General features: G+C 42.2%; 1 protein-coding gene across 1 annotated transcript in view; it reads left to right on the top strand.

Annotated features, from left to right (window-relative positions):
- Positions 1-24,920, top strand: part of LOC310817753 (voltage-gated delayed rectifier potassium channel KCNH5-like) — a gene marked incomplete at both ends in the record, with an annotated part of 40,300 nt that overhangs the window by 11,839 nt on the left and 3,541 nt on the right. Inside the window, 8 exons of the mRNA XM_083688453.1 lie at positions 293-399; positions 791-919; positions 4,370-4,485; positions 5,217-5,609; positions 12,305-12,734; positions 21,290-21,489; positions 22,604-22,856; positions 23,718-23,914. Of these exons, the coding sequence (XP_083544579.1) occupies positions 293-399; positions 791-919; positions 4,370-4,485; positions 5,217-5,609; positions 12,305-12,734; positions 21,290-21,489; positions 22,604-22,856; positions 23,718-23,914 (1,825 nt within the window). The remainder of the gene's footprint in view (positions 1-292; positions 400-790; positions 920-4,369; positions 4,486-5,216; positions 5,610-12,304; positions 12,735-21,289; positions 21,490-22,603; positions 22,857-23,717; positions 23,915-24,920) is intronic.

A 24,920-nucleotide genomic window follows, 5' to 3' on the forward strand; every position in this document is an offset into this window, starting at 1 on the left:
TTACTCTTTCTTCTACCATCCTACTACCCCTGCCTACTCTGCCTTCTTTACCTTCCTTCCTTTCTTCTACCATCCTACCCCTGCCTACTCTGCCTTCTTTACCTTCCTTCCTTTCTTCTACCATCCTACCCCTGCCTACTCTGCCTTCTTTACCTTCCTTCCTTTCTTCTACCATCCTACCCCTGCCTACTCTGCCTTCTTTACCTTCCTTCCTTTCTTCTACCATCCTACCCCTGCCTACTCTGCCTTCTTTACCTTCCTTCCTTCCTTTCTCCTTTTTTTGCTCTCATAGTTTCATGTATGGAGAACTGACAGACAAGAAGACAATAGACAAAGTCAGGCAGACTTTTGATACCTATGAATCCAATTGCTTTGAAGTGCTGCTCTATAAGAACAACAGTGAGTATTCTCTTAAGATGTCACCAGCAATCAGTGTCTCTTTAAAGGGATGATCCACACTGAATGACAAAGTGAAAACAGGTTTTTAGAAAAAAAAAAATAATAATCTAATTTATTCAAATTGAAATACAGAAATACCTTATGCACATAAGTATTCAGACCATTTCTATGACACTCTTAAATTTAGCTAAAATGCAAAAATGTCATCAACAAATCACTCAATAAGTTGAATTGAGTCCATCTTAATGCAAGGATAATAGTTAATGTAATTTTGGAATTAATATCTTTGTTTTTATAGGGTCTCTGATTTGCATCATACAATCTTCCGCTGTTTAATTTCCTGCTGCATTACTCTCCTTCCTTTGTTCCCCCTCTTCTTTCACTCTGGCAGGGACACCAATATGGCTGTATATGCAGGTAGCCCCCATCAGGAACGAAAATGACAAGGTGGTCCTGTTCCTCTGCACCTTCAAAGATATAACAGTATTCAAGCAGCCCATTGAGGACGAAACCACCAAGGGTGAGTTAACTTATGATCCTACGATGTGTCTGTTCATCATTAGCTAACGTTAACTACTACATTAGTTCATGTTTAAGTACTACAGTCATTTTTAATTAACATGGATGTAGACTCAATGTAATAAACCACAAATATATATTCCGCTAGAAAGAACAAATCTGGTTTGAGATCAGGGGGTAGAATTTGACTGCAGGGCCCTGAACACATACACACAGTAACTCTCAAACACAACAATGAAAACAAGATAGACTTTGAAAGTGAAGATGGGAGTGTCATCTTCACAACAAGATGTTCTGAATCAGGGCAGTTCTGTGACTTCTGGTGAAACATATGGAAAAGCATCTAAAAAAAACATCTACCAGTCTTCCAGAATCAGTCAAAAGTCTTTAAAGATGTTCCAAAAAACATCAGAGTGAGGATAATGAAAGTGAATAAAAGTAAGAAGTATCTAGGCCTAGACCTCCCAAATACTTGATATTGATTTAGTTTACGAATTAATAAGTGATTAAAACTAGTCATTCTGTTACTAAATTGGTATTAGAACGGAATTGCTGAAATTGAATTGGCTACATTCACTTATTGTACAGAACCTAAAATGGTTATTTTGGTTGTCCCTGTGGGAGAACCCTTTAAGGAACCCTTTTGGGTTGCATGTACTATCCTTTTCACAGAGAGTTAGGGTTAGGGTTTCACAGAGGGTTTCTACTTAAAAGGGTTCCAAAAGGGTTCTTCCACAGGGACCGCTGAAAAACAGGGGGAAATCATACAGTAGTAGTTACAAACCACTGCATCAACATCCTCACCAAGCAATATATCAACATCCTCATCTAATGCTCTAAATGGAGAGTATAGTGGGGAAGGCAAAGCCAGCAAATCACACACATACACTCTATACTCCAAAAGTTTGGATCTGAAATCAAGCACTTGCTATGAGGTTAAAATATAGATTGTCAGATTGTGAGTATTTTTGTACATGGTCACTGGTCTTATTTCTTGTTTATTGTAAATAGTGCCTATGAAGACACTTGTCTGTGAGGATGTCTCAACATTTTTTAGATGGCATACCTTTGCCCTTCCTTCTCTGAGCCAAAATACTATATTGACATACTGCGTCTCCTGAGTGCATACTGCAACAGCTCTCACTCAGACTCTTAGGGGCATAAGTGGATGAACTGGACGGTCTCCATGGCAACAGTGTCTTTTGCAGGGTGACTGTTCTGTTCCCACCTGCCTCCAGACTGTTTCAGTAGCTGCTGTCCAGAGGAGAATAGCCCCACTACCTACTTAGGTTAGGTCTGATGTGATGCTTTGACAATGATTAAGTACCACACAGTGATTAAGAAAATAAGAAGAGGAAGATCAACTTGAATCCAATCTCATTTGACCAGGAGTACACTGATGGACTGTGACAACAGACTTTCATCAGTGGGGAATGGGGAGTGCTGTGTGTGTGTGTGTGTGTGTGTGTGTGTGTGTGTGTGTGTGTGTGTGTGTGTGTGCCTGTGTGTACCTGTGTGTGTGTGCCTGTGTGTACCTGTGTGTGTGTACCTGTGTGTGTGTGTGCCTGTGTGTACCTGTGTGTGTGTACCTGTGTGTGTGTACCTGTGTACCTGTGTGCCTGTGTGTACCTGTGTGTACCTGTGTGTACCTGTGTGTGTGTACCTGTGTGCCTGTGTGCCTGTGTGCCTGTGTGTACCTGTGTGTACCTGTGTGTACCTGTGTGTACCTGTGTGTGTGTACCTGTGTGTGTGTACCTGTGTGTGTGTACCTGTGTGTGTGTACCTGTGTGTGTGTACCTGTGTGTGTGTACCTGTGTGTGTGTACCTGTGTGTGTGTACCTGTGTGTACCTGTGTGTGTGTACCTGTGTGCCTGTGTGCCTGTGTGCCTGTGTGCCTGTGTGCCTGCGTGCATGCGAAGGGGATTACAATGGACCCGCTATTTAGTCACCAATTAAATATGCACTGACCAAAACTGGGTGTTGCTGAGGTCAAGGACGCTGGCTATGTGTGGTGTCACTTCGCAGTGCAGTACTGTAGCTTTGACATGGCAGACATTGTACCAGACGTGTGTCTGAGTGGAGCGACGTGTGTACCCCTCTGGGTCCTCACGGACACATCTCCGGGGATCCTGTGACAAGCAGTGTGACAGGCTGTAATGACAAGCAGATGGCGAGGATGAACTCTCTCCATATTTGAGGGAATGACAGACGCAACTGCTTATGTCCATCGCAAAAAGACTGCTCATGCATTTAACAGACAACTGGACATCAGTCTGTCGAGCAGTAGCACACGTCAACTGTCAAGATGACGCTAAGTCATTTAACTAATAAACACGTTTATTTCCTGTTGTGTGATGCCAAGCATCGCGTAATGTTATGAAATAGTGAGCATTAGCAAGAGGTTGGCCTGGATAAGATAGTTTTTAGTCCTACCATCTGGGCTCACATTTTATTTGTGTTCTCAACTGAGAGGGCTGAGACAGGCCAGCAAACTATTATAATCCGCCCCGCATGGTTGACTTCACCTGTTTAACCCTTGAATTAATTAATGTTTCGGTGCTTCAAAAGTGCTCGGCTTTTTAGTGGCTTTTAGCATTGTTGAGCCTGATAGGAGATAACACGTCCACGTCTTTGTCCAAAGTGAACTCCTAGGTTGTTGTTTTTGTTGTTGCTATCTGCTCACGTTCACCAGAGTGACTGAAACTTAAGGGGGAATTTATCCATCAGATTTTTTTATTTACCCGAGCAAACAGATACGCCGCCAGCATTCGTTTGAGACACCGTTCATGTTCATGTCACAATGCATTCTGTGGTTCTCCCTTTCCCCCAACTTCAACAGCTGACGCAATCTGTACCGTAGAGCCATGGGAGAGTGCCTTGAAAGTAAACCTCTTGATGTTAAAACATTTATGATAGAGCTTGCATCTAACGAAGCTCCCAGCTGGGATTTTATGCCTCACACCATCATCTTGCTATTCAGTTTGAAGTCCTGAGGAGACGTTGTATGAGGTCCCCCGGGGCATTACGATCTACTTTAAAGCTCCTGACAAAAAAAAAATAGCTGGTTAACTTGTAATTTGTTGACAAGGGCATACTGTAATGTCACAACTGGAGTGCTGGTGCGCACATCCCATTTGAATTCTAGAATTAGAATTAGAACCCTAACCCCAGATGAAAATGTAGGAAGTAAGGAAACAGATAAACTGACAATGGAGTAGAAGCGGACTCAATGAACTCAGTGAAACTTTATGCTCATTCAATTTAGTGGTACAAGATGGATGGCATAAGCACCTTTTCAACCATTCCATTGGCTCTAAAAGTGTGTGTGTGTGTGTGTGTGTGTTTGTGTGTGTGTGTGTGTGTGTGTTTGTGTTTGTGTGTGTGCATGTGTGTGTGTGTGCGTGTGTGTGTTCATTAGTGATTTCACTGGTCTTCTGCTCATCTCTGGCAGGATGGACCAAGTTTGCCCGGCTGGCGCGGGCCCTGACCAACACCCGCAGCCCCCACCAGCAGCTGACGCCCATGAACACCACAGAGGTCAGCCACAAGCACTCCAGACTGGCTGAGGTGAGAAATGCCCAGAAGCAGGCACATGCACTTGTAAAACTGTGCATATAGACCTACCTGATCATGTTTTGGAGTATCTACACCTGGGGCTCCATTTTGCTTGAGCAAAAACGTGCCAAGAAGTAAGCAAAGTTGGCCATAATAACCAAAATATGTCTAAGAGTTGTTAAGAGAACCTTTGCACTTCATTATTAGTTATTTGGCTGTCCCTGTGGGAGAACCCTTTGTGGAACCCTTATGGGAGAACCCTTTATGGAACCCACTTTGGGTTCCATTTAGAACCTTCTGTGGAAAGGGATTTTACATGGAACCCAAAAGAGTTCTACCTGGAAAACCAAAAGGGTTCTTAAAAGCGTTCTCCCACAAGGACAGCCAAAGAGCCCTTTGCACAGAGCACACAGAACATGTAGTGTCTCTGTCATGAATATAAAGATAGGCCCAATGGACAAAATGCATAGTCTGTTTCACTCAGTTATCTTGTGTGCTTCTAGGTTCTAGGTAAGGGTTCTCTCACTCTGGTCCTGGGAAGCTATTTGTAAAGCTTTTTCTAGACTTGCACCAACATACCTGAGTCAAGTAGTAATGATTAATACTTATTATTATTATTATTTGAATCAGTTTTGTTGAGCTGAAACAAAAGCCTGCACTCCTATTAGCTCTCCGGAAGTTGGAGAACCCTGTTAAGTTTCAGATTTAAAGTATTCCTGTCTTTGTTTATGTCTGGTCCTCAGGCTCTCCAGCTGGGCTCTGACATCCTCCCACAGTACAAACAGGAGGCACCAAAGACCCCCCCACACATCATTCTCCACTACTGTGCCTTCAAGACCACCTGGGACTGGGTCATCCTCATCCTCACCTTCTACACGGCCATCATGGTACCCTACAACGTCTCCTTCAAGACCAAGCAGAACAACTTGGCCTGGCTCGTGCTGGACAGCGTAGTAGACGTCATCTTCCTTGTGGACATCGTGCTGAACTTCCACACCACCTTTGTGGGGCCCGGTGGAGAGGTCATTTCGGACCCGAAGCTGATTCGAATGAACTACTTGAAGACGTGGTTCGTCATTGACCTGCTGTCCTGCCTGCCCTACGACATCATCAATGCTTTTGAAAACGTGGATGAGGTAGGTTTGGTTCACCTAGATTACTATTAGCTATTTTGACCCATAATAACCAGTTTTATCATCAAAGCCGATGGTTATTTCAATTGGTTATCAGGTAATGATTTACATGGTCATCTTCCATATGTAGGTCATAGTACCATAATGTTCTTTCATCTTTTGCCCTGTGAAATTCTCCCAGTGATTTTCACAATGGAGTTATTGATTTAATCAAAGAACAGCAGCCTCTGTAAGGATCTGGCAATTTCTTGAAGACCTTGAGGTATTTGTAGATTCATAAGATACAATACTAACATTTTGATGTGAACTGTATTAATATGTTACATTATAGGTTCAACTAGAAAGGGGATAATCTAATTGGAATAAAGCCAAACTGCTTCATAATAGGCTAGATGGTTCTTGTTGTTCTCAATCATTCATTACATAATCCATCAGTATTTGTTTTTTAACTTTATATGTCCTCAGCAAGATTGATCTAAATCATGATCCCTCTTTCAAGACAGAATTGATGGGAGGCTCAATATGGTGCATCAGTGTATGAGAAGCACAGGGATATCTTTCCTCTCTGCCAGCTAATTTGTTTCCCAGGCAACACACATAATTTCCCTCCTGGTGCTACAGCTACTGGTTGGTAAATCCTCAGTATGGGTGAAAAGCAATAAAGCATTAAAATTACACCAAGCTAAGATTTCAATAAAATGGCCTCAGTGTTATCCGGGGCTCTGCATATTGTTTAATAAATCCTGATGTGTTTCAGTATGCAAGAATCAGCATGGAATGTGCAACTCACAACATTGTCAGATTTGCCCTGTATAACAGGGGAAAGGTAACGACAATAGGAGCCTTCTTAGAGTACATTCCGTAAACTTCCAGAGAAAACCCATCTCTATTGCTTATACCGAAAAAAGTTGTGATTGGCTATTCTCCAAAGCCAGAATTTTTTGTCTCTTTGTAAAGGGCTGCAACACTCCTATTGGGACCAACTCCTATCTACTCTCATACCATCATCACACATTCTCTCACAGAGCAGAGAAGCGGGGGAAATGTTTTGAAACAGAAGTAAGGATTTGGGGTTTCAAGTAAGAATTTTGGATCGTGGGATAGAGACTCGATAGAAAAGTAGTCTGTAGTTGTTATCATAAAAGAAACGTCATAATAGAATGTCGACATTTTCAGCAAGGGCAGCGTTCTCTCGTCCACTCATTGTAATAATAATAACAATAATAATAATGAGGCATTTATTTTGCATACCGCTTTTCTTAGTATTTAAATACACTACATTTCATGGAGAGAACAATAATGGATAGATAAATAAAAAGTAAAACAAAAGCACTGTCAGTAAAAACAAAACAAAAATAGTTAAAGATTAAAAGCATGATTAAAAGATGGGTTTTCAGGCATCGTTTGAAGGAGGAGGGCATGCTGGATTCTTTGATGTGGTTTGAGAGAGTGTTCCAAAGAGTGGGGGCTGCAGTGGAGAAAGCCCGGTCCCCCCATAAAAACAATGCTCCATCTTTATATCAGAATTATGATTATTTCTACTCATTGTAGAAAGTTGGTTTCTGATAGGTTTCCAATAAAGTGGGCATGGATTTGGCAGAGCCTATTGTGATGCTTAATGAGGACAACCTATATAGGACAGCAGAAGATGACTGTGTTGCCCACAGTTACTGACAAATTCGCTCACCTTCCCCCACTCCACACCTTCCCCCACTATATAGTAATTCACTGCCCATCACTGACAAAAGAGACTTCGTTCTGTCTGTATAAATTACTGAACCCTCATCATCCTGATTGCCTTACTTATCACAGCGAGAGATGTTTGTCATGACTCTGTGATCTGTCTAATGTTAGACTACGCATATTGCCATGTTACGATGCAGTTGTCATAGAGAACATAAGTATTTCCAAGTCTCTCTGTTTTAGCTCAGTACTTAATATACCAATAGCAACTTGCACTCTGGTAGCCTAGATATCATTGTTTTAGGCTACTCCTAAAGGCCACACTTCCAAGCTGGGTAGCCTATAAATAACTTGAAATGTATAAATTAACTCAAATAGATTTTTTGTCAATCTTCAATTCGTTAAATTAAGAACTTTGCTATTCTAGGGGAGGAGTGGGACTGGATTGTACTCAGCATTCAAATTGTACCCCTAAAAGAGTACCTAGGTAAATGGTCACACTTTTGTTTATTAATGGAAAATGATTCGAGCTCAAGCAAGCACAAACAGGAGTTAAATCAAAATGTGTAGCCTACCGATTATGAATGTCACACATATCAAGAACTGTCCAAGGCTACAGCAATGATATGACACCTATGTGAAAATGATTCATTTGTAGCCAACTATGACACATGATATGATGGAAAAAGAACAATCAAATACGAACAGTAGGCAAATACAAATGACTCGTTGGATATTGGCAGTAAAAGAGTGAAAATGAACAATTGTTTAATACGAGTTGTGTATATATAAGCTATATATATATATATATATAGCCTACAGAAATATATGAATAAAAGCGTGTCAACATGACACCTTACTTTCACTGATCACAGTGTATCAGAAGGGCTGATCTGCTATACTCTCCCTCGCTGTTCCTCATCCAAGCCTTTCTCAGTGTCAAGGGATGAGACCATTTATTCTAATTTATTATTATTCTAATGAGACAATTTATTCTCGCCATTGCAAATGGCGAATTTTTGATTGAATGTATTTCACTTAGCTTTCATGAATCAATCTGAACTCACAGTGCCAGAGCGGAAAATGAATGACACAAACTGCACTCTTTGCTTTGTGCGTGTGCTGTGTCCATATAGCCTGCTGCTGAAATGCGCGGAATCAACTGAGAAACATTATATCGCTATGAGTTCATTAATATGCACTTTCACGGACACACTGCCAGAACTGTTTTTCTTTTACTTGTCAATACCTACTTCTTGGAATCTGCCAGATTTAAACTTGTTAATTATATGTTTGTGGTGTATTGTCATGTGTAAAGTGACACAGGAGAGCAAGTTTCACCTAACAACACTCTTTGGCTGCTTCGCGACTGGTCTGCAGCACTTGTGAATTCACAAAAGAATTGAAGTAGTACGTGAGCCACGAAGGGTTTTGAGAAACCCGCCTGAACTGACGAAGAATCGTAAGTGACTTCAAGAAGTACTTATTGCTATGAAGCGTTCGGGAAACTCAGAGCAGTCAAGAGAAAAACATCTGTGAGAACACCACTTGTTGTTGTTTGCATTACTGCTCAATTACTCTCACGATCAGGCACCACATGGTGGTATCAACATTCGGCTGACTCTGGCATATACTGGAAGATGAAAATATGTGGATAGATGAGTGCCTAAAATATGTAAATAAATGTATAACATTCACAAACAATTCAATTTGTTGACAAAATACTTTTTCATTTGTCCTCATTCATTGTTATTTACGAATGTATATAAATACATTTGCAAAAACAAATCAAAATATGTGTATTAATCATATAGGATTTGGCAACATACAGTATATATCATGATGTGTGTGTATAAAAAAAAAAACGTTTTCACAAACATGCATCAAAAGATGTGCATAATTGTACCATGCCATGAAGTTGTAATTTCTTCTCAAATACAGGGCTCTCTGTTAATTATGTGAAATGTTGACTATGTATTTGCTAGTCAAAGTACATTTGTCCAGAGTGCACTCTGCATTTGTAAATGTATTTTCTGTGCACTGAAAATACTGCATTTTGACAATATTACACTGTTGTGTCACAACAACAAAAAAGCTGTGGATATTTCCTGGCCAATTACAGTAAAGTGACTGCCCTCGCAGTTATGATGAAGCTTTTTAACTCTACATGATGATAAATATGCAGATTATCATTTCTAAACAGTTGTTAACCCAGTTTCCACATTTTAAAACACTAGCATTTAGAACATAAAACTCTCCTAATGAGTACTGCAGTTGCTGTGGATTTAGATGAGAAGGATATAGCTTGATCTTCTGCTATGTTTTGTAGACTGAGACCAACTTGGCAATATTTTTGACAACTGTTATCCTGCAACCAGTCGTATATGCCCTAGAAATGCACCAACCTTGACCTCTCTAGCAGGATAACTACAACTAACGCAAACAATGTCTCCTGAATATCTCCTGAACATGTTTACTGTATATTCATTAAGCTATTTCCAGCTCTCCAGTACAATGGATCAGTTAGACAAAAAAGATTCTGCAAACTCCTATTGGTTGAATGGCCGATGGTTTTAGAATATTCTGGTTATGTTGGGCAGCATTGCACTCTTTTGTGAACAGATGTAAAAAAAAAAACTAAAAAAAAAAAAAAACTAAAAAAGGAACAGTTATGTTGTCAAAACACACCATCTCACTCAAAACTGCTGCTAACATGGAGTGTTAAATCGGCCTTGCCATCCATCCCTAAACTGTGGGGAATACAGAAGCAGCTCAATGACTCCTGACCAGGGTGGCCTCCAAGATACTGCATTATTTAGGCTGCTTAGTGTTGCATAAGAGAATTCACTTTAGAGCAGATTAAGTGTGAATTATAGATGTATGAGCCAGGATGTGCTCTGTTGCTTCTATTCTTTATTAGTTCCCGTGCACTTGTGTAGATGTGAACTACTAACGTCTTAACTTGTTCGATTAATTCATGGCCGTGTTTTCCCCTGAACAGAGGCATTTCCTCAAGCCTCCATATATTGCCCATCGATACTTGTGGCGTTATAATGACGCAAGAGGTTTGGTTAGAATATGAGAGCATACTGACATCAACGTATCATCCCCTCCCCCCCCAATGAAAGAGCTATTTTCATCAGAGACTATGTCAACAATGGTACATTATGGAGACACGTGACTGGAGTGCCTTTGACATTGCATTGGAAAAGGGTGTTTTGCCTATCATCAAGTTTGTACTGTCTGCCCCCTTGTCTGTATGTCTCTGTGAAGGAGGCCATCTTGGACGGGGTAGGGCATTTACGAGAATCATCAAGTTTGCAGAGGAATGCCACACGAGCAGAGGACTCAGTTCTTCCGGTAAGCAGATTTGGGTAATGCTCTATCTTGCAGTCTGGTTATCACCTGATATTTCCCTATTTTAGTAATGTACAATATCATAACAATTACATACATTATTACCATTTACAGTAGATTTACATTTACAGTAGATTATTTGGGATTCATTGAAACAAGAAACACTGAGCACCATTTAGCGTCACAGTGGTTACAATTCATTGTGGAATTCTTGGAAGTGGGTACAAGGAAGCACTCATTGTTACCACATGATTTCTATGAATATACCAGATAGATACATATGCCAGATCTTGGTCATAATAAGGGCAAAGATGGGCCGGATCTAGCAGTCACACCAGATCTTGTCAATTTCTGGACCATACTTCTGAGTAGTAAGTGGGACACATCCAGGTGTTGGCCCAGGTCTGGCCTGCTTATGGTAATTTCTGGCTTTGGCATGGAAACCAGATCTGTTCCACTGCTGAACTGTGAGTCCAAAAGGTAACTGGGCTGCATCCAGGTGCCGGCCCAGGTCTGGCCACTTATGGTAACCATCTGCCTTGGACATGGAAACCAGATCCAGTCTAATTCCAAGTGGTAATTGGGCCACATTCACTTGGTGTAAGTTTTTGTTTTATTTTTAAATATATTTTTATTTAAGGGACACTTCAGTACTTTTTAACCTCATATTCATCAGGGCACCTTTAAAGACAGCAAATCATAAGGTTACAGTGATCTTTGAGTTTTTCACCCTGGATTAACAAACGTAACCCTCCCTCTTCCCACTACACCCAGGAATAAATATTTCAAAAGGTGAGAATGACATCCTTTTCATAGCTCAAGGTAAAACTTTAGCGTGCTTTAAACCAAGGTGCTGAGAACACAGCAATGACGGTTATGCAGATGTGAGTCTAAATTCTCTCGGTGCGCCATAGTTGGTTTTAGGCATGACTATGCTAAGCTAGCTGTCAGAGCAATAGCCCCAGTGGGTTTACACTCTCATGCTATGTATGGTTTCCGTGTAAGCAATAGCTCTAGTTATTTTCTGTCCCCACGTTGCACAATACACCACAAACTCAGTGCCTTATTTAATTAGACCACATTCTTAGATTGCTGAGATGAGAACAACACTCCTCCTGTGCCTTCGGGATGCACTCAACAAAATGAAAACGAAATTCCTTATTGTTGATTTGGAGGCTGTATTTTGTTGATGTAACTAATAGATCTTTTTGCATTTTATGATAATTGTAGTTTACTTCTGTAGATTTTTCCGCTGCATGCTTTTGGGGTTTGAGGTTTGGGGCTTAGTAAATCTCAGCACTCCATGGGACTCAATTGTAACTGCACACAGAAAGGCTGAACATGAACAAAGATACACAATACTGAGACCAATACCAAGATTCTCCTCGTAAGATACGCTTCAAAATTAAACCTGACATGACATGACTATGAAACATCTATAAATCATTCAAATGTAGAAATGACAGTCTTTCCTGAGAAATGTGTGACCTTGCTGCTAACTTCTGTCCCCACTTTTAACTTCCTTCGCCCCCAGAATCTCAATCGAGAGAAAAGGTTGTATTTGAGCTCCCCTAACTTTCCTCTGTTTCCCTCTCTCCCCCTCTCCTTCCCTTCCCATATGTCTACCCTCCCCCCCTCACTCCTCCCTCAATCTCCAGGGTCTCAGTAGCCTGTTCAGCTCCCTGAAGGTGATCCGGCTGCTGCGTCTGGGTCGCGTGGCCCGGAAGTTGGACCACTACCTGGAGTACGGGGCGGCCGTCCTGGTCCTGTTGGTGTGCGTGTTCGGCTTGGTGGCCCACTGGCTGGCCTGCATCTGGTACAGCATCGGGGACTACGAGGTCATCGACGAGGCCACCAACACCATCAAGACAGACAGCTGGCTCTACCAGCTGGCCGCCAGCATCGGGACTCCCTATCGGTACAACACCAGTGGGTCTGGCCAATGGGAGGGCGGCCCCAGCAAGGACACGCTATACATCTCCTCTCTCTACTTCACCATGACCAGTCTCACCACCATCGGCTTCGGCAACATTGCCCCCACCACAGACGGCGAGAAGATCTTCTCCGTAGCGATGATGATGGTGGGCTGTAAGTATTCTGAGAGAGTACATGCAGTGGCTCAGTGTATATGTGTGCTCCCTCTCTATTGAGAAACAGGAACCTGCCCAGTTCTACATTGTGAAAAGTCGTTGCAACTTGTGGGCTTCGAGCTTAGGTCTCTCCTCTCAAGAGATGGTTTGTGCACGATGATAGAGACTTAAGATGACCCAGATTAAGGGTGCATTCAGCCATGAGTTTTGTATCCACAGAAGCGAATTGTTTTCCTATGGGGCTCACGATCATTAGATAAAAGGGCAGGCAGGCAGGTAGGGCAGGCAGGGCAGGTGGGCACGTAGGGCAGGCAGGCAGGTAGGGCAGGCAGATAGGAAGGCAGAGCAGGTAGACTAGGCAGGCAGGACAGGCGGGTAGGCAGGCAGGTAGGGCAGGCAGATAGAAAAGACAGGGCAGGTGGGCACGTAGGGCAGGTTGGGCAGGCAGAGCAGGTAGACTAGGCAGGCAGGGCAGGCGGGCAGGCGGGCAGACAGGTGATAACCGGGCAGGGTTTCTGGAGCATAAAGAAAGGAACATCAAAACAAACACGAAGACTAGGTATCTATTAGACTAAGAGGCCGAGAACGAGACGAAGATGTAAGAACACAAAACAACGATCTGGTGATGAGTAGATGGTAAGCCGGGGGTTTAAATACAGCCAGATGATTAGTAGATGAACAGCAGGTGTGTAGATCGGGCAGGTGGAGATGATGACATGAACAGAGAACTGGAGCCTGGCCACGCCCACACACAACACAGACAGACAGACACAGACAGACAGACAAGAGAGAGGCACCGACTAGGAGGAAGTGGAGGGCATGACAATAAGTGGCACTATGGCTTTGACACAAGCTGTGTAAAACGTCTTGAACTGTCCTCCACCCTTCAGGGGTGAGTTCCTTGAAAGCATGGTAGCTAAAGTATCTATTCTAATGACAAGTGTGTTTTCAGTAGTGATAGGGATAGAAGGATCAATCAGACATTATACAGAGTTGATGTTCGTAATGTAAGTGTCTGTGGAAGATCCGAATTTTGACCATAGTTATTTTTTCCACAAATATTGTATTTAGAATCAGGATGAATCATTAATGCAGTGTGTGTGTCTGTGTGTCTGTGTGTGCGTGTGTGTGTGTGTGTGTGTGTGTGTGTGTCTGTGTGTCTGTGTGTGTCTGTGTGTGTGTGTGTGTGTGTGTGTGTGTCTGTGTGTGTGAAAGAAAGGGAGCAAGTGTGAACACCACTGGGCCCAGGATGGAGCTCAGGAGACCTGTCCCATGTAATTTATAGTACACACATTCTCTTACGTAACAATCTGCCCCACTTGCCTCCACACACACACACACACACACACACACACACACACACACACACACAGACACACAGACACACACACACACACACACACACACACACACACACAGACACACACAGACACACACACACACACACACACACACTTGGCTGCTGCCCAATAGTACACCTCTGCAGACTGGCCAGAATTTCATTTTAATTTGAACAGAGGCGATAGCGTATGCTGACTTGGCGAGTCTTATTCTGGGCCCTGGGGCTCCTCCTGGTGCAGCGTTGTCTCACCCACAGACACTGCATGTCCTACTGGGTCCTACTGTCCTACTGGGACCAGGCCTCCTGTCTGCTGACACTTTAAATCACCCAGCCGCTCTCCAACCTGCAGCTATGGAGAATCAGTTACACTGCACACAGAAGTATATATGACACAATACTACACTTTTAAAGTCCCCATTAGCTGTGAGAAAATATACACAAACATGCCAGGAATTATTTCTACTATTATTGCTGACAAGGTGATTTGTTTGGCTGGTGTGGCAGCACTAATGGGATACTAATGCTCCAATAACTTTTCTAAACTCATTATAATACTTTGCGGCATGGAGAGGGTCTAAGTCATTGTAATAATTGCTAGATTTATACAAATTAAATGTAGGCCTCGGGTAGCCTATTAAATCATTTATGACTGAGGACAGGGATTATGAAGCGGTCAAATATACTCCTATTTGTTTTCACATTCTTACACGGTTGCATGGTTTAATGTGTCTGTGGTGGTAATCGATAAGTTACGATAAACTATTTCCCTAAAGGAAAATTGTCTTGGACACACAGTGCGTCTGTATACACAATTTCATCTACATTGGCTGTAAACATACAATTGTACACTCCATTCAACATAACACGTGATTCATATATTGCACAATGCCCGTTCATACTTAATAATTTACATCTCATACATTTACCTTGCATGATGCATGCACACATCCCGCATTGCCCACTGTCCATGAATACACATCAGATACAGTAGATCTCATATACGCACATTGCACTAGACAAGTTTAGCAGTAATGCATTTTTTTATAGCAGTGGTGAGCCCGAATCTTTGGGATCTGGGGTCCGGAGTAATACAGCTGTTAGACGGTCTGTACTGGTGACTTTTTACAACAATATTCAGTGTGGGGAATGCTACCAACAGCAGCTAAAGACATCAAATGAATCTGGGAAATACAACCCATTTTGGGTCCCATCCAGATTACCTGTGTTTCTCTGGCGACCTCACTCTTCTCTGGCGACCTCACTCCTCCTCCCTCTCCTCCCTTTCTCTCTCTCCTCTCCATAATCTATTCCTTCATTCTGCCCTCCTGGCTCTGCTCCACTCGCCTCTCCTATCCGTAGACATATCCATCACTGGTCCTATCTGTCTCCCTGTCTGGTAAAGTGAACCAATATACTTGATAGCAACAATTTCTATTGATTTTCTTCATCATTCTCTCGTAAGTAATTATTTAGGCAACCTGCTGGTAGCTATAGCTATTATTTTAAATCCTGTAGCTACTGTAAGTTACATAACCTACCCAGCAGGGTAATGTATCTGCAGCTTGCTAGCTACCTGACACACCTCTGCATTTGGCTCTCTCTTGGAGAAATACCTCAACAAACTCATAAAAACAAATGCGATTAAGAATTTATTTTATTTTATAAATATATATATATATATTTTTGCACATGGTTTTAGCGATGCACTGCGCTCTTTAGCGGAAGAAAATTGGGAGCCCAAAGACTCCGCGCAACATTTTTGTAAGTGGGTACACTCATTGTTGGGAGTATAATCTTGACGTACGTATGACCCTCTTGTCCTCCATAAATAGAAATGTTACTCCAGATCAGTGCGTACCCTACACTGCTTTGCGTTCGCCTTTTTCCAGTGTCTCTGTACCTCTTGTCAGGCAGGGTTTGAATGAGGGCCAGCCTCAAGCAGTCGATGGGGCTTTGTGGTGATTAAGTGCTGTAGAGTCATGCGAGAGTATCCTCGTTTCAGGGGCTGTTGATACTTTGTGCTGACTATTCAGTGAGCTGCGGAGAAGGAGACAGAGTGAGGGGGGGAGAAAGCGGGATAAGTGTTAGCGAGAGGGGGCTAATCTGATGTTTTCAGTCCTGTGCTCGAGGCGATGAGCCGAGACCTAGAATGGGCCGTGATACCCCTCCGTTGACCTGTGTGGCGATTCTGTCAGTTCTGCGAAGTATCTTGCACGGTGCTCCGTTTCCCCTTTCTCTCTGTATCATTCTCACGTTGCATTGCCCCTTTCAACCATCACTGTGCATTTATCTGCAATTTCTTTCACCTTGTCTTCTCTGTTTCTCTATGACCCCCCACCCCCCCCTCCGTCACCGTCAAGGCAAGTTGCTCTAAGGCATTGATTTTAACATTGTGCCATATTCCAGCCCTTAGTGGCATGATTAAGTTTGTGCTTCATGTCTGATGACCTGTAATAAGACAGTGTGTAGTGACTGCCATCAGTTAAATGACAAGGAGCAGTTCAATGAAGGGCCAGAGGGCTGTCTGAGACCGTGAGTGTTCCACCATGTTCTATTTGCATGATATGGAAATTGGATAGGAAAGACCATACCCCGCTCATCAAACCGCAAAACCCCAAAAGGACAGTGGGATGAGCTGAGCAATTACACAGAGGTCCCTCCACAATCAATAGCCTGTCCTAATCATAATAATAATAATAGGGGTATGTCATGAAGCAAGATAAAGGAGTTAGCAAGCATCAAATACAGCCTCAACTCGGGCTAACCCATGTAAGTACGTTCAGCCAGGCGGACACTTTGCGATTTTTACAAACGCAAACGATTCTAACTGATGAATGTCTCAAACTACAAAAACAAATTCTCCATGTCGCGCTGTCTTCATGCAATGTACACTGCATAAGCAGACCCGATGGTAGCTCTCATACTGGGTGGTAGCTCTCTCACCTCTCACCCTCCCCGATAAATGTTTGTTTGCCAGGACAACGGCAGAAATGCCGCTGGCGACGAAACAGTGAGGCATTTCAGCTGTAGCCATAGTTTTCTTATGCACAGAGAAAAAGCCTAAAAAACGTAAGGAGAATTTGGACACGATATCATGGCGTGGACAGCAGGGGTTGTCTGTTCTTACAAAAGAATAGTAATTTCTAACGATCATGACCATTTCCGCTAGATAGGCCTATATTAGGCAGCTTTGGTGATGCCAGTTTCTGGCATCACCAAACCGTCTCCTGGGCAGGCTAACTCCACATTTTCCTGAATTGGTGCCCAATGCTGCCTGCCGAGAAGGCATTTCCTTGTACTCGACCAGACAAGATGTTTCTGTACACTGCTGTCAACAGTTACATATGAAGTTTGCGTCAGTTGACGGACAGCTGATTCACACGTATGCAAAGACATGCATCGCATGTTCAGGGACAAGGCTTAAAAACAACCGAGTTTGCAACACTAATAATGTATCTGCAGCTTGCTAGCTACCTGACACACCTCTGCATTTGGCTCTCTCTTGGAGAAATACCTCAACAAACTCATATAGCCACTGGCTATAAGAGCAATACTTGTTGGTTGTCCCACCCACTGCCCCAGCCTCCACCCGCTCAGTTGCTCTGTATTTAGCCTACCTACGGAGGTTTGATACAGTGTATTCGGAAAGCATTCAGACCCTTTCACTTTTTCCACATTTTGTTATGTTACAGTCTTATTCTAAAATGGATTAAATTATTTTTTTGTCCCTCATCAATCTACACACAATACCCCATAATGACAAAGCCAAAACAGGAATGTTTGCTCATTTATTAAAAATAAAAAACGGAAATATCACATTTAGATAAGTATTCAGACCCTTTACTCAGTACTTTGTTGAAGCACCTTTGGCAGTGATTACAGCCTCAAGTCTTCTTGGGTATGACGCTACAAGCTTGGCACACCTGTATTTGGGGAGTTTCTCCATTCTTCTCTGCAGATCCTCTCAAGCTCTGTCAGGTTGGATGGGGAGCTTCGGTGCACAGCTATTTTCAGGTCTCTCCAGAGATGTTCGATCAAGTCCGGGCTCTGGCTGGGCCACTCAAGGACATTCAGACTTGTCCTGAAGCCACTCCTGCGTTGTCTTGGCTGTGTGCTTTGGGTCATTTGTCCTGTTGGAAGGTGAACCTTCGCCCCAGTCTGAGGTCCTGAGTGCCCTGGGGCAGGTTTTCATCGTGGATCTCTCTGTACTTTGCTCCGTTCATCTTTCCTTAGATCCTGACTAGTTGGGTTGACCTGTTTACATTCTGAAGGTTGGAATAAGATATGGAATGGACGGTTGACTGGCCGATTCACTTATGAAACCAATACAGGCAATGATGGGAAATTATAAGTGTCTATATGCGTGTATATGTGTATACAGTATGTGTAAGTATATGTACCTTACCATGTAAATAACTGTACAATAAGTAGAATTATAATTATTATTCTCTTTTCATGTCCTCCAAGTACAGGAGGGTGGGGGCAGGGGAAAGAAATACAAATAAAAAGGGACGAGAAAGCGGAGGACGTTGCAGTAATGAGTGAGTGGAACAATGTTCTCCATATCAGCCTCTCAATCTCCCAATATCATACCTCCTGAGAAGTAGCCTAATCATCCCCTGATTCCTCACCTGTTAGCTGACGTGTTTGGGGAGCTTTCTGTCACAATAAGTGACACCATGGCATCAATCAAGTGAGTTCCACACATCGATAGTGGGTGTGGTGACAGGGCATCAAGTTAGATAGGTGAACCTTGTTGGTCTCATCCCAAGAATAGAGTCCAAGTTCTCCTTCCCCCTGAGTGGATACAACTCACTATAAGCGACACTAACTGACTCTTTTGGGTCATTGCAGCTTCCAGCACTGAGTACTCCTGCTGAGGAAATGTGCATTCCAAATTAGGACTTGACTCCAGTCTCTGAGAGCTGTGCGTGTGTGCATGTGCGGTCGTACACGTGTGTGTAAACTTAAAAGGTTTCACAGGGGAGTTGCATAGAGGCAGTTCTAATTGTTGTTTCCTTGAAATACAGGTCCCAAAGGGTCTTTGCCTAAGGCTTACAAATGCACCATTGCCTCATTAGGCCACCTAATTGGATGCAATTTGTTATCTGCTGTGTTCTGCTTCTTAATAAGGCAGATATGTAGAGGACAACATTCATCTGTGGGTCACAAGAGAATTGGAGGGTTTGCAGTAATTGTCACATCCTGATGGTTTTAAATTTCACCCAAACTTCTGTGTATTTGTTTTGCTGTTCTATGTGCCACCGTCGAGATGGAATGGATTGATACACTTTACCTGTGGATGTAATCTGTATAGTGTCCTTGAGTCTAGGGTTGGGCGGGGTCTATATTGTCACACCTTTATACCACGCTCAGGTGTTCCTGGGGTGTATACAGTATTAGCATGATAAATAAAAAATAACAGCCGTCACATTCACTTAGTTATAAAACATACAATACTTAAACCATATGAAGCTAAAATCACTTCAACATGTGACTCTCTACTTTAGCATTTCATTGGAATAAACTGGTTGTCATAAGAAAAATTACATAAGAGTTTGTTATGAAATGATGATACTGCGCCAAGCGTTAATTCCCTGGTCAGATTTGTGTACATTTCGGCCGTCCCGCCTAAAATGCACTGCAAGCAAGGTGCACAGTGCTTCTATTGTATTCCAGTAGTAATCCATTTTGATATTTACTAACAGCAACACCTTGACCTATGATAAGATAAATAGCCCAACGCATAACCTTTAAACTGCTACTGGAATACTATAGTACTATCACTGCAGTCTTTTTATCTCTCTCTCTCTCTCTCTCTCTCTCTCTCTCTCTCTCTCTCTCTCTCTCTCTCTCTCTCTCTCTCTCTCTCTCTCTCTCTCTCTCTCTCTCTCTCTCTCTCTCTCTCTCTCTCTCTCTCTCTCTCTCTCTAGGAATCAGTGGATTTTGTATGCTCAGCTTTAGTAAAGCTGCAGGCACCTTGCTCACAAAATATTTGTTTGACTTTTCTGTGTTCAAGGGCTGCAACCACTGAAACCCTGTCTTATCAATTACTATCAAGAGCACAATAATCCCCCCATAATTACAAATCTTATTGGGTAGATATGAAATGTTGTCTGAAGTGATTATGTGAACTCCATTCATATGCTGTACTATAATTGCCTCTATGTTTATGTCGTAATGAAAATCAGGATAATTACATAAACTTAAGCTTAAGTGTAGGTTCAACCTGGACGATCTGATCGTCATTTCACCTTGTTAACTAATATCCAACAGGCTCACAACATGACATAAAACCACTGTTTCGCTTCAAAACATGGTTAAAACTAATCAGTCAGTCCTTGCATCCGTAGCTCCGTCTGAGTTTTAGAGTACTTCCCAGCCTCATCCCTCAGCTGTTTACCAAAATAAGTGGTGAGCATTATGCTTTGTTGTTGTTTGAATCCCTGATTGCCCCTTTAAATCTCTCATTGAATTGCAGCCATTTGCTCTGTGCCTCAGATCTGGTCCACCCACTCCTCCGAAAACAATCTCCCCATTTTCTTATTGGGAGCAAAATGACAATTATTTTAGGAAACTATTTTGGTAGAGGGTTCCCATGGCAACATCACCTGGTGTGCTGCGCTGGGGGGGAAGAGGGAGGGGGGGAAGAGCAGCCTTTCATTGTAAACAGGGAGAGAGGACAGAGGCGTAAAATGCTGAGTCGGACAGAGACTTCAGTCTGCAAAGCATTTCTTTGCAGAGGATGTCTTTCTCCAAGAAATGTCAGCACATATGGCTACTTTGCGGTCTGACATGCTAAACGTTTTTTAACTCAATAAACAAACTTGGTTGCGCTGTGTGCATGCTACATGAGTGTTGTTTCGCAATGCTAAAGGCGAGAGACACAGCTCATTGCGGCATCCACCACACAACATTGAGCATTCCACCATTTGTGTAATGACATTCCTGCTATTTGTGTCACCAGTAGCCATAATAATAATAATAATAATAATAATGCATTTTATTTGGAGGCGCCTTTCAGGTCACCCAAGGTCACCTTACAGAAGAGAAGTAAAAGCAAAAGCATGACATCAATCATTAAAAACAAAACAAACAACACATTAAGATAAAAACAAGTGAAGTGCAGAGTGTCCAATTTATAGATAGTATGCCAGTTTGAACAGGTGGGTTTTGAATATAATAATACTTTTACCTATCTTGTCTTCCAGCCCTGTTGTACGCCACCATTTTTGGGAATGTCACCACCATCTTCCAGCAGATGTACACCAACACTAACCGCTACCACGAAATACTCAACAACGTGCGAGACTTTCTCAAGCTCTACCAGGTGCCCAAAGGACTGAGTGAACGGGTCATGGACTACATTGTTTCCACCTGGGCTATGTCCAAAGGCATTGACACAGACAGGGTAAGTTAATAGAATTATAATAATGCTGATAATGATTAGTGTTAGGCTATATTAATTGATAAATCAATTAATCAGACACATTAATCAACTAATGTTTTATAGTGTTGGGGAGATTGGGAGACATCTTTCTTGGTCTCCTGTATATTGGAATAATCACAACACATGATCTACACATAGTGATCCACACATAGTTATATTATCACATTGACAATTACATACATGATTTGAAGAAAGGATAAAATATCAATATTTAATGAAATTACTGTTTAAACTTACAACACATTATAATGCAGATTTTCTGATCTCAGGCCAAGATCGCAGAGACGTTTGTGTGCTATCTAGGTATGCATGTGCATATAGTGTAGTTTGTGTACATTTATACTGCAGTTGCATAGCTTGTTAGAATTGGCTTTGGTCTCTGTGATAAAAACATATTTTTTTTGTGATGAAACTTAAATTACAAAACTGATTTTAGTAAGCTATTGGGAAGCTGTTTGTTTAACATGCTCATTAAACATAATTGTAGCAGTCAGATTATCTTGGCCCATCGCCTCTATTACCTGTCTACGTTGAGGGGGGGAGTACATCAAACAGAATGGCCGCTATCGATTCATTGAACATAAAGCTTTTGTCCTGCTGACGTTCTCATTCGACTTCACCTCCATTAGGTTTACAGACTGCTGATGGACTGGGAGGAATATCCGGTAGAGATCAATAAATCCAGCGGGTGGTTAAGGGTTTAATAGCTGTTTGGATTCACTCCCAAGCGTATTCACTACTCCAACGGCTATTTTTCTGGAGATAAACAAAACAAACGTGGAACGTCTGCTGTGGAATTGTTTACCATCTCTAGCTCTAGCTGGATCCAATTAGAAGTGAATGTGAGATGATGGTTCATCTAGGGTCCCAGAATCAAGCATAGGCCCTGTCTGCCTTGAGCATGTTTGGTTTATCATTAAGCTAAGCTCTCTAATGATACTTAAAGGGATTGTTCACTATTTCTACATTAATTTATATCTGTGTTGACAATGATCTGTTTCAATCATACAGTTCAGATAATCCTTTTACTCCAGTTTTACCACGTTGTGCTCATGTTCCCATTGCGTCCCCTCAGGTCCTGTCAATCTGTCCCAAAGACATGCGAGCAGACATCTGTGTCCACCTCAACAGACAGGTGTTCAATGAGCACCCAGCGTTTCGGCTGGCCAGTGACGGCTGTCTGCGCTCCCTGGCCGTTGAGTTTCAGACCACACATTGCGCACCAGGAGACCTCATATTCCACGCTGGCGAAAGCGTGGACACCCTTTGCTTTGTAGTATCTGGGTCATTGGAGGTCATTCAGGACGATGAGGTCATTGCCATACTGGGTAAGCACCTATTGGCCGTCATTTTCCCCTCTCAGGGCCTGATTCCTGTTTTGCAGTATTTTCAATATGGGATAAAACACCAAGAACAAAACTTTTAATTTGTGTTTATTTACATTTCTCTTTCCTAACCTTTATTTGAAATTTAAATAAACGTTACCTTCTATGTTTAATTTCTTCTGGAAAAAAATGCTTAGTGGATCAGACCCCCAGTGCCCAAAAAAAAAACCTTGTCACTTACAAAACTTAAAGGAGAAGCATGCAGTTTTGTGCTTTGCTGTCATCTTTGGCTACTCTGAACATTTGAAAACATATATATGCTATTTTTCTAATAGCGGCAAATATGTGGATATTTTTTGTAAACAAACAAAAGTGTGTTTGGAAACAAAAACAGAAAGTGTGTTTGGAAACAAAAACAGCGCTCTTCACTGAATGTTCTTTATCATGTGATCTTGTGTTAAACAAGCAATTATGGTGTCTTTTGACGGGAGAATATTTATCTTAGCTCCGTGACATACAGTAGGCGCCTGCTACTGTAGATTGCAGTGCATGATTGGATGAGTTGGAATTGACAAATATATGCAACGCTTATCTGAGCTGTTTATAGGCCTTATGTCATAAACCTGAGATCCGATCATTTCATGCTTTTCACTCACACTAACCACTACCTTATTCTCCCGTCAAACGTAACCAGAATTGCTTTTTATATCGTGGTATATCGTGGTACTCCAGCGATATCGTCTTACAGGCATGAACCTTTTAAACTCTGACCCTACTGTATGTTCTAAGCTCTTTCGAGCAATTTCAAGGCATCATTGAGTGTTTCTAACAAAATGGCCCTTTCCTCTCACCCGTCCCCTCCAGGTAAGGGAGACGTGTTTGGGGACGTCTTCTGGAAGGAAGCCACCCTGGCGCATGCCTGTGCCAACGTGCGGGCGCTCACCTACTGCGACCTCCATGTCATCCGGAGGGACGCTCTGCTGAAGGTGCTGGAGTTCTACACAGCATTTGCCAACTCCTTCTCCCGCAACTTGTACCTCACCTGCAATCTGCGTAAACGGGTAAGGAGTATGCGCTCACACACACACACACACACACACACACACACACACACACACACACACACACACACACACACACACACACACACACACACACACACACACACACAAAAGTCTAGGAACTGCATCACATTTCTACCAAACTTGAGTGGGCTAGCAGAGAAGGCTGGCTGTCAAAGTGGAATTAACCAAAAGGGTGAAAATGACTGTGAATTCTAGCGTGGCTAGGGATGTGCTGAACAGCTAAAAATACATTACATCTCCGCGCCTACTTTGAGTCTTCAAATGAATGAAACACCACCAGTTATTGCATATTGGTAATCTAGTATCCAGCTAGGTTTGCTAGCAACTTGGGGAACAATGCTAAATGCACGTTGGGCTCTATTGAGAGATGAGATTAAATAGATAGATATTAAACCCTTAATACCACAATTATGTATCTCTCACTGATTCCTGTCACTTTCACTTGGATGTGATGGTGTGGGGATGTTTACATGTCTTTTTGCCTTCTTTGCAAGATTTTCCTCTAAAATTAATAATTAATGTCTCTGAGGAGAGCTTTTGATTATCGTTATTCAAGCACTCAGCCCTAAAGCTGTCTTCCTTTACCATGACACCCTTGACACACCATGACACCCTTTAAAAACATCAACATCAACGTATTTTCTTGATCAATTCATGACAACTGATGATTTCTAATTACGTTATTTCCATAATAGCCTTCTGATATTGAAGCATACAAATCATCTTGAATAATTGGAATGTGTTAGTTGGACCAAATGTATTTGAACCCTCAAGAGTCTAAGCAAATTTTTTTGGGTTTTTCAGAACTCCCCCCCCCCCCTCCCCCTTTTCTCATAAATTCATGTTGTATAACAATCCAATAGACATGAGCTATAAAGTGCCAAGTTCTTTTTCAGGACAGTTAGGGGAATTTAGTTATATAGGTTTCATGTGTTTTTGTGAAAGTTTTGAAAATGGCATATCACTTGGTTTATAGCTAACT

Source organism: Argentina silus (genome assembly GCF_951799395.1).
Source record: "Argentina silus genome assembly, chromosome: 17".
Classification (NCBI taxonomy): domain Eukaryota; kingdom Metazoa; phylum Chordata; class Actinopteri; order Argentiniformes; family Argentinidae; genus Argentina; species Argentina silus.